Consider the following 10,737-nt stretch of genomic DNA (forward strand, 5'->3'; position numbering starts at 1 on the left):
TCCCCGGAATCACCTCTTTCGTGTATCATCGAAAATCTCTATGTTTCGAGTACCGGTATCGCCGTTACGATGGTTCCCTGCATGACACGAAGTCTGTCTATGCCTGGCTTCGAACCTGCACCACAAGGCGTCCCTAAGATTATCATGTAAGTACGTTACCCACGAAGCTATCACGAGGACAGAACCAAGCACGTACCTTCAATAAAAGGTTCAGCAAGCGGTGGGTCTTGCTGGATTTTGCTGGGGTTTTTCCAACGAACCTATGGTGACGTGCTAGGCAATGCCATGGTAATAATTTACCAACACTGAAATTTGAACCGGCGATGGCCGCATGTCCTTGGTTACCGTGGTGACGCACACAAAGCAGGCGACCTGAAACATGCGGATTACCTATGACATAGGTGAAAGCTGTCATGTAAGATATCTGCTTCTCGAGAAAAAAGAGTAGAAATTTGGAAAAACTAAGGTGTTATATAGTACTCATTATAGTGAAATGGATGCTTTAAAATAAGAAAATCTGAACGACAATATTAGATCATTATGTCTCGAGGATATCAATTATTAAGAACAATAAGGAAGAAAAAAGCGCAAGTAAGTAACAGCGCACCCTTCAACTTGCATAAGATAATATAAAAATCCTCTTTGGAGTCTAGGCAGTATTACAGGTTCCGATCCAGTATCAGAAACAGGGAAAACCGTAAAATTAATTGAAAGGGTTGTTAGAAAACACTCGGATAGGTACCACATTCGTGTATTCAAAATGAATGTACACATAAATTTTCTAGATAAAACGAAACAAAGTCATATATTTGTGAAGAAAGAGACATCTTGCAGTGAAAAAAGTATGTCTTATTATATAACTATAGGTAATAGGATTGCTAATGCTACCGCTCTGTTCGTCTAATAGATATAGAGATCATGCAATTACTTCAAGCTTCACTATTCTATATTTCATTCTAATTTTAACGTTGGCTAGGTTTCGTACTTACTCATCTCGATTGTAATAACATTATCCCTTCTCTTCCGATATAATAAGTGCCTTAGTAGAAATTGTAATAACAATATAATGCTCTAGTTTTTAGACGTAGGCAAGGAGAGGCCATGTTTAAATGTCTTCGCGAGCTATATTAATAATAATTTGGTGTTACTGCTAAAGAAGAAAAGGCTTAATTTCTAATTCTTCTTTGTTTAGATTTAATTAAACTAGGAACCTTCTAAAGCTATGATTAAAATGTAATATAGAATGTAACTATTTCAGACACTTTAAAAAGAGCTAAAATATTTAGCTGGTAGCAAGCTATATTCCGACGCGGTCAATGTGGGTCATAGATGTACATTTCCCAAGCACGAACTCTTCGACACGCAGTTATAAAACCTGTTAGTTAACAAACTCATTCAGTCTTAAAATAATCTGGGATCGAAAAAAATATTTGCCATTCGCTTGAAGCCGCAAAAAATAACTAACAGAACCAAGCGGTATTACGTTATATTTATTTAGTGAAGAATTGGTTAAGGATTACCAAAAACAGCTAGATGCTGCTGGTTCGACCAGCAGATACTACATTGCTTATGTTTTTCCAATCCGATGACACACGCAATAACGGAAATTGTTGGAAGGAAACTACTGTTTGTAAATGCGCATCAGTGTTTTCGGAATTCTAGTTGTATGCATGTAACCCGCACCTGTTTACTTAAATTGTCAAGGTAGTGAGTGGAATTTTATTCGGAAGATAAGTCTCTTGATGAAACTTGTCCCTTAATACCGGAAAAAATCGAGACATTGATTCATTTTAGAAGTCTAAGATTCAAGGGTCCGAAAAGGTTTCAGAACTTTAGAACTACTTGTCGCCTGTTTTATTTTCTGTACAATGCTGCAGTGTACCGTTCTAGAAACACAGTACATTGACCCACTCATAACTTCCATACACAATATGCCAAAAACATGTTCCTAGTTTTCCGTTTCTTTTTACGTTTAACAGTTATATATATATATATATATATATATATATATATATATATATGTTGCTTTGCGGTATGCTTCAGTTAAATAATGTATACAGAAGAGAATCCGGTAGAATTTGTGATGTAAGGCTTTAAATATAAGGCTCTCTCTGTAGCCCTAATACCTAAAATTTCAAATTGACGACTCACAGAATATTAGAATATCAATAACCGATACTTTTGCCAATATGAATGCCTGTACTAAGTTGACACGGTATGATTCTTTTCGAAACCGTTCTGTCGAAAAAAGTTAGTACGTGCATACTAAAATTTTGGGCAATGAATCGTACTATGCAGTAATTCGCAGGTGGCTTAATATAAGACGAATAGCATGCATCACATCGATCCTCTGCAAAAGAACTTGATGCAGAGAACATGCTCAGTACATCATTCAATTAGATTATCGCCTGGCTCTACGATCCCGTGACCTTGATCTAGTTGGAGACCTAGACGCCTTTCCACGACGTGACCTGGACCTCGATGTGCTCCGGCTTTTTCGTTCCCTGCAAAAAGTCATTGCACTGTAACTGCTATTGTTATGGATAGATATCATAGGTTTAACAAATCACTTAAGTTCAAAGGTTCTCAATAGATACACAAAGATTCCGGTGCGGACGCACGGCCACTGCCGCTGCCTCTACCGAAGATTGGCGTAAACAGAACTGCAGTTACCGTTTCCGTACTGCGTTGTTCCGTCCCCCGGCGCCGCGTGTTAAGCTTACCTCCTTCTTTTAAAGGTGGCAGGTTCTTTTGTATCACTACTACTTCTTGCTCTCCGGGTTCGTTCGCCTTTTTCCGGCTTCTTTACTTTACCCAAATCTTTAGATTCTTCTTTATTCAAACTTCTGTCCACGACGCCTTTAGAGGTTGCTCCTTTGGATATGTCTCCTTCTGTTTGTATATCTTGCTGGTCCTCGCTAGATTCCTTATTCTTATGCCCTTCTTTTGTTTCTTGGCTCTTTCTTGCCTTGCCCCCGTGATCGACCATTTGGACTGTCGAGCGTGTACGCTGACTCGATGCGGGTGACATAGACCTGGAATGAGTATCACGCCGCCTTGACCAAAGAGAACATATGTACATATGCTAAAATTGAAACACAATATTCGAGCTTATTTACGCCTGCAGAATTTTAATCTAAAACTAAACTCGTGCGCCATACCTATAATGATCGCGTGAAAACATCGATAAATTTATACATACTTGGCAACGGATACAACTGTTGACCTCATGCCTCCGCGAAATGGTGAAGATTCATCTTCCCTCTTTCGCCGCCTGTCCGCACGTGAGCCGTTGTCTCGATCATTATCTTTATCTTGTAATTGTTGCCTGTGAAATTGCCCTCTATCGAGTCGCTTCCAAACATCTCCACGACCGCCTTGAATGCCGCTTCCTCTACGATCATCGGCGTTCCAACGATCGTGGTCCTTCCTTCTTTCATTTCTTCGATCGTGCTCGTGTCCTTCTCTACTTCGCCGCTCGTCTCGTCCATCGCCACCTCCACCGTCGTTACGATTTTCCCGACTTAGAAATCCCCGCCGACCTTCTGACCAATCGCTAGGTCCCCATGACGAGGAACCCTGACTACTTTTAGGCGCATCCTGAAATGAGTCAGATTATTATTCACTCAGCAATAGTATAACGTTAGTTATTTGCCAAACACTAAGTATTTGGACACCATTTGAAAGTTCACAACTAACCAATTTAAGTTGAGCCTTTCTCCAATGTGGCGGCGTTCTGCTGCGAGACCTATCGCTACCACTGTCCGAGGGTGTTCTGTATCGCATGGCTCCTCGTCCTCGACATTTGCGGCCAGACTTAGTGGTTAATGGCTTACGTTGCCGACCTCTATTGTCGCGTCTTCTGAAGTCATCCGGAACAATCTGAGGTACACCGCGCATCAAAAACTTATTTACGGGAACTTCGGGTATCTCGTCTGGTACAATGACAACGCCAGATTCCTGGCTCACATACGCTTTGTCCTTTATAGCATTCCGTCCGCTGCGATCTTCTTTCTTGCTTTTCTTACTTCGCTCCTCCACAGCTTCATATTCAGAACTGGACGATGACGACGACGAGTCGCTTAGTGATGAGGAACCTGACGAAGAGCCACTAGTTTCAGAACAGCCATCTGTCTCTGAGGCACTATGGGATGAAGCTCGCTTCCGATTATCCTTAGTGATTTTTTTATTAGAAGACTTCTTTGAAGTGTTTTCTTTAGCTGATTTCGTCTCCTTCTGTATGAGCTGACCACACGCTTTAATAACTACCTCCTCCATTGGTCTTGAGCCACTGTCAACCGAAATGTCCTCGATTTTCCTAAAGAAAGAATGCAAAAGCAACCGTTAGGATCTCGTCCGCGCCAAGTTGTAGCACTGTTTAAGGAAAATAAAATGATTAAATAAATGATAGGCAAAGAATACTTTATTTTATATTTACTAACCTAACAACATCTTGTCCTTTAACGACCTTTCCAAATACTACGTGAATTCCATCTAGATGCGGAGTCGGCACGGTTGTGATGAAGAATTGGGAACCATTCGTATTTTTACCCCGATTCGCCATCGAAAGTAGGAAGGCTGAGTCATGTTTTAATATAAATGTTTCATCGTCAAATTGACCTGGAAGAAATAAAAAGAAATTGATATCGAACGCAAAAATGTCAAGCAATCTAAACAGGTTATAAATTACGAGGATCTAGACAAAAGTGATAATATAGCTGTATTTATTTATGAACAACATGCTACCGTTAAGAAATTCTGGAAAAACGAAGCCACTATATCACGTTAGTTTGAATGATATTTATTAAGTACAATTGCTGTTTATCGTTGTTCAACTACTGTACATCTTTGGCATACATACCTCCATAAATGCTCTCGCCGCCAGAACCATCTCCTCGACTGAAGTCACCAGCCTGGACCATAAACTGTTTTATAACCCGGTGAAATTTTACTCCCTCGTAATGTAAGGGTTTCTTGGTCATTTTTCCAATGCCCTTTTCCCCAGTACATAGTGCTCGAAAGTTTTCACAAGTGCGCGGGGCAATGTCGCAGAAGAGTTCAAATACCTACAAACAAAAATAAAGGTCACATATACACAAAAGATATTTAGCATACAGTTATATATGGTCGCGATATATTATTAAGACACATTTCGGCGGCCTGCTTGTTGCAGTGAACATACTAGAAGAACCTCGTCTCTTTACGCAACGAGTTTTACAAACCCTGCCGGTAACGTGAAATTGACGATTGACCCACTACTCTGTACGCTTCTGCAAAAAATCCATAGCTAATAAATGATTAAAATAAATAAGAAGTCAAAAACGGCCGATTAAAAGATATAAACACAAATCTGATGATACTGGTGTCGCCACCACGATTTTAATGGCTGTTTCACGAAAATGCGCATGTCGCATTGCTCATGAAAATTTCAGGATGCACTTACATCATAGTAGTCAAACCGATTCCCTCTGAAGCCGCAAACGTTGAATGACCTTTTCACTTTCCTGTGCTAAGGAAATAAAGATTAAACGAGCTTGCCATAGCTAAAAGCAGACATCAAGGATTCCGACGAATGAGTACGCACTTCTAGAACAAGACAGCTCGTTGTTAACATTCACGAGGGGTACATTCGGTCTTTTAGAAAGAATGCATATAGCTCCTGTAACTTTCTCTGCCATATTGTGTGCGGCTGTCTGTGCGTAAATATCGAATCATGAACGATGTTTCCCAACTATTTAGTTAAAGATCTATTCCCTCAGATTTTTGCTGCGATTTCCCTGACACGCATTGTTCAATCTCTGTCGGCTTTACATTCGGATACAAGCTGGCTGTGCCCTCTAAAGCAATTTTAAGCATAAACTACCTAGCGATCTTTGCCTATTTTTCCCCGAGTGGAAAACCTTAACGACTATTGCAAGAGCCAGTTAAAGAAGGGACAACTAGTGTATCCACTACAAAACGAATTTTTCAGTTTTGCTTGGAACTAAATTTTATATGTGTGATCATCCTCTAAGGAACAATGAACCAGTAGGGGGTGTCAGGTCGCGACACCTTTTCGTAAAGGCAAAACCATTGTACAAAAAGCATAGTGGGATACCGTGTAAGCTTGGGCAAGGCGGCCGATTAACATTGTAGTAAACAGAACGCCCTACATTTTCCAGTAAGACGGAATTTATACAACAACGCCAATAAATCTAATTCTAAATTCCTGATCAGTTAAGCCTCTGCAAGAGGAGGACCTTTGGACAGCTTAGTAGCATACAGTAATACATTGTATGTGACAGCGCTGAGCGAGATTTCAGCGAGTCGTCCCATATCGCGTCGTATCGGTGAAGTGAAACGGTTATTCGTGAACGTAGAGATGAGTTTTGAAAAGACTTGTGCTGCGTTACACCGCGAATTAAAGCTTTGATCAAAGCAAATAGCAGCCGCATGCAACCTGTAGGACCGTCAAGGATGTCTGTATAGGCATGTCGAAAGAAATGTCATCCAAATATCTTCATTCAGTGCTGTTCATAATAAGCGCCATCAATTGATGCCACATATGCACATAGTAGAGAGTCTCGCAAGTATGAGGGTTTTAAGTCGAAAGTTAATTAAAAACATCGCACCTGGTCAAACTGGAAGGCAGGTTCTTTTTTGATTGGACGGTTATTTTCCTTAAATTGTTAACTTTCCTCATACCCAATTGTAAGCACATTCTTATTCCATCCTATTGTTGCGGCTCGTAACGATACTACTAGATATTTTCTATGGCTTACAAAAACCAGATATTACTTGAATACATAGCACTGATGGCGGTACCAGTTCGTCGCCACAACGACCAGTGGCAGCTAGAAAAAGTAACTCATCGAAGCGGAGATGCTAATTAACTCGAGGATGAACAATGTGGCTGGTCAAGCTGCAACGAAGAGTTATGGTGGTGCCCTTTAAGTGTATAAGAAGTTGCTACCGAAAATACCATTTCTTAATTCGACGGTTGCAGGAAATGTCGAAGTTAGTTGGCTTGAAAGTCGAAATGTATGTGCGCGTGCATCAGCGGCCGTAGTCCTAACAGCCGACAAAAAAGTGGTCCGGTTCGAGCAAGTAAACAACGATAGCTCATTTATGTTGAGGACAGTCGCACGACCTTGTTACAGCAAACGCTAGACGACTGTTAACCGGAAACCACCGCGTGCCTAAAAGATTGGCAAGAACTAGTTGATATATACGTACATAAGATTTCTTTGTGTGAGGGCTTAGCAATCAGGACTCTGACAAGTTTCTGCTGCCAAATCGCTCACTGTCGCTATTAAAATATTAAATAATAAACTTCTATTTTTCGAATTTAGCCAATATTATCGACATTTAGATTTACGCAAGCGTCCTTACGATGCAGCAATTCACGCAATAATGGCTTATGTGTGTTTAAAATAATGCAGTCCAGTAGTACATTTCGAAACTAAAGCCCCAGGCTTCGTTAACCTGCGACAAACCAATACGTATATATACATATACAGAATGGTGAGTGCAAATTTACGAAATTTGTGTGAAAGTTAGCTTGATCTAATCTTAACGCTGGGCAAACCCTTTTCAAGATTAAACTGTTCTCGAAATCGGCGCTCTACATAATCACGTGTTTTCATGCGATTTGTGGAAAAATTCAAGGAGGCTTTTTGGGGCAGACTGGAAGATCCTCAACAGGGTTTCGATACAAAAGGTTAAAAAAATGACTAAATGGCTCGAAAAGCCATTTTTGGTGCACCTAAGATTTTTATCCAGAAATTAATGACCATTTTAAAAAGAAGAATATCAATCGCTAATATAATCGTCCAGATATCTTCCTGAGATTTTTTGAACCTTTTGAATGTTCTGACCGCTTCAAGCTTTTGAACTTTTGGCTTGCTATCGACAGAAAATATAATTTCATTAAAATTTTGATGTCTAGTGTATTTTAACGGCATTTTAACTATTATACATCTATAAATATCGCTTGACGCACGGTAAGTACCTAATTTGGGGATTATATTAAAGAATATCGCCGTCAGGTATGACACTCGCGGCAAATGTAAAAAAAGCCGTTCAAATACTACTCTTGCTTACGGGCGGTCTTAAAAATAAGGCATAAGAAAAATTCTCAACTCAAATGTGCCACCCTGTATACATATATACATATCTGTATGTCTTTACTGGTTTGCTATAGGCTACTAAGCTTCAACTTTAGTGTCCTGTGTTATGCACCTAAACAATTTGTAGTAAGACAACTCAAATAATTATCTGGATCTGTTTCGCAAAGGTATTTTTGCATGAATCTAAACTGTTAATATAAATCGCCAATTGTAAAATATGCCAGCTAAGTTAAAAACATTCGAAATCACTCTTCACGATTTTAGTAGCGACAGTGAATGTCTTGCAAGTGGAAACTAGACAGAATCCCGCTTGACCACGCCCCATACAAAAAATCTTGAAGCTCGAGATCTAAGCTATTCGATGACCACGGGATACGGAAAATGCTCAAATGATCAGAAAGCCAGCCTTCGACTAAATGGCTGTTATCAACAGAGCACCATCCTGCTGAAAGACCGTTGTACGTTCCTAAAAGAGACAAAGTAGCATGACGTCACCTACACTAGCCATCATGTTTAGAACGAGAATATTGAAAAGAACTTATGTCCTAATACCGACGTTTATGAGCCACCTTATAAGTAGGAACCTCATTAGTTTTCAAAACGGTGCATCAAAATCTCGATATCACCAGAAATGCAATTTTGTGCCGTTTTGATATGTTTTTGAGTCCTTTCAATCAAAATTCCTTCACGAATCTTTCGTTTTAGCAATCAACTGCACCGTCGATTCTCTGTAACCACAGAAATTCACGATCCGGGATGTTGGATTAGGCGCCGAGCCTTTCGATTATAGCTGTCCTCTCGTTTTATTCGGAATACGACTTGCCTTTAACACGAAAGCATTGCACTGTTATGATTCTATCTATCAAACAAGCTTTCATTAGAGCCTCCGTTTACCGATACTTTTACAAAATTTTAAGTTGAGATTTTTTCAGATTTGGATAGCACAGCCTGCGTTTGTTTTTTTAAATGTATTCATTCCCTGATATAAAGCTACCTCTTTCAAGTTCGAATCAAAAAGCAAAAATATCGCATTTTCGGTTGCATGCTGAATAAATAATTACTGTAGTAATCGTAACCACTTAAACTAACGTTCGTTGCCTTTTTTAGACAGCTAGACATTGGAAAAAACCCAGCCTTGTACAAACAACAGACTATTTAAATCACTACTACGAACGAATTTCTTTCCTAGTTGTTTAAAATTTGACCATTTAAAAAATTATATTTATCTCTATAGATAACCCGGGTACACTCGAGTGATTTTGAAGTTAAACTCTCTCACTTAATTCATAATATGCATGTCGCTGAGCTCATTCGTCCAGCTCTATAAGAATTAAAGTACCTCGGTTAACTCTAAAAATGTAGCGAATATAAGTAATAAGCTGATACATACTATTCGGCCGGCGTCTCTTCCTCCAATGGCAATATCAAAAAAGGTTCTCTGGCTGGTGACGTGCTTCGTCTTCTGTTTCTTACGTGGAGTTTCCGGTGATTCCACAGTCATCGTAGTGACTCTCCAATTACCTGTGACACAAATTGCACATCAATGTTGATAACACGCATATTAAGTAAAAAAAATTGAACCACGGGCAAGATGCTGGCTTTAGTTATACCGGTATACTGAATTATGCCAGCTACTTCTGTAGTCATACTCTTAGAATTAAGATGGCTGCAACAAGTGATTAAATTTTTATATAGAATAGGTAAAAGTGAAATAAAAACAATTTATCACATAGCATCTCAGCAAAACGAATTACTTACCTGCTTTACTCTAAATTTTTTTCTGAGCTGTATAACAGTCTTTCTTAAGCAAAAGAAAAGCTCTAAACCCAAACCCTGAACCTATGCACTGTATAATTATTATAATTAAGGCTCATACACCAAAAAACTATTTATTCTGCAAAGATATAGCTTTCCACTGTTTAAACAGGATTTGGTGATGTAGAGTAAATTAGAAAGCTAATTCTAAGTCACGCCAGGCTGGCTGAAAATTCTTTGATTGCGTATTTTTTCTGTTCCCCCGAAAGCTCGTATATTAACGATCCACCTGTTTTAGCTTTAAACGTTCACCATACGGGATTAACTTTTTGCAGTCTGTAACGAAAAATAGCTAAACTCTGCTTTGTTATTCTACAGTAGATGTTTAAAACTGGGGAATTCTTTCAGAAAAAAGTTCTAAAAAAATATAGCATATAACCTTATTATGAGAATCAACAATCGAATGGGTATCGCGTCTTCTACAACCAATGTAAAAGTAACTTTTTCTTCATGTATGACGAGATGGTATCACCACCTAGGTAATAAAGTTCAAATCAAAATCGATAAATACGCGTTTACTTTCACAAAGAGCGCACTAAATAGAAAACACAGAAATCTTATGTAGGTGTTAAACAAAATGTAAACCCACAATTTTGGCCATTTCGTACAATAAACCTAACCCATACGCACACTCACGTCACCTTATTAAGAATTGAAGTACCGTAGGATATTAATTTGAAAAATCGCTGACATGAAAATGTATCGAACTGCACTGCCCTGACGGATTAGCGTTTATCACAAACGACGCAGACTTAATGTGTATTTACATATGAAACAACAACAACGAATTTCGCTTATCCTAAACGAAGATAGA

General features: G+C 39.1%; 1 protein-coding gene across 4 annotated transcripts; it reads right to left on the minus strand.

Annotated features, from left to right (window-relative positions):
• Positions 1-1,470: 1,470 nt before the first annotated feature.
• Positions 1,471-10,709, minus strand: LOC111263342 (peptidyl-prolyl cis-trans isomerase G). 4 transcript variants are annotated; one of them, XM_022838323.2, is made up of 8 exons: positions 10,565-10,709; positions 9,499-9,629; positions 4,862-5,066; positions 4,443-4,620; positions 3,700-4,318; positions 3,203-3,600; positions 2,724-3,035; positions 1,471-2,504 (listed from the first exon to the last, which is right to left on the minus strand). In XM_022838323.2, exons 2-8 carry the CDS (start codon positions 9,607-9,609, stop codon positions 2,402-2,404), a joined length of 1,926 nt encoding a protein of 641 aa, XP_022694058.1. In that variant the 5' UTR covers positions 9,610-9,629; positions 10,565-10,709; the 3' UTR covers positions 1,471-2,401. The 4 variants fall into 4 exon arrangements, with proteins under 4 accessions (XP_022694058.1, XP_022694056.1, XP_022694057.1 ...); XM_022838321.2 differs by having other exon boundaries at positions 2,724-3,056; XM_022838322.2 differs by having other exon boundaries at positions 2,724-3,056; positions 10,554-10,699.
• Between the last annotated feature and the right edge of the window lie 28 nt (positions 10,710-10,737).

Source organism: Varroa jacobsoni, unplaced genomic scaffold (genome assembly GCF_002532875.2).
Source record: "Varroa jacobsoni isolate VJ856 unplaced genomic scaffold, vjacob_1.0 scaffold_759, whole genome shotgun sequence".
Lineage (NCBI taxonomy): Eukaryota > Metazoa > Arthropoda > Arachnida > Mesostigmata > Varroidae > Varroa > Varroa jacobsoni.

What these genes read in the sequence shown, in the direction of transcription:
- LOC111263342 (XM_022838321.2), bottom strand. Translation starts at nt 9,609, where the DNA reads ATGACTGTGGAATCACCGGAAACTCCACGTAAGAAACAGAAGACGAAG. An exon ending in CGGCGAGAGCATTTATGGAG is followed by an intron (nt 4,621 to 4,861) that starts GTATGTATGCCA and finishes TATTTCTTCCAG; the next exon opens with GTCAATTTGACGATGAAACA. An exon ending in ACAGTTGTATCCGTTGCCAA is followed by an intron (nt 3,057 to 3,202) that starts GTATGTATAAAT and finishes TCTTTGGTCAAG; the next exon opens with GCGGCGTGATACTCATTCCA.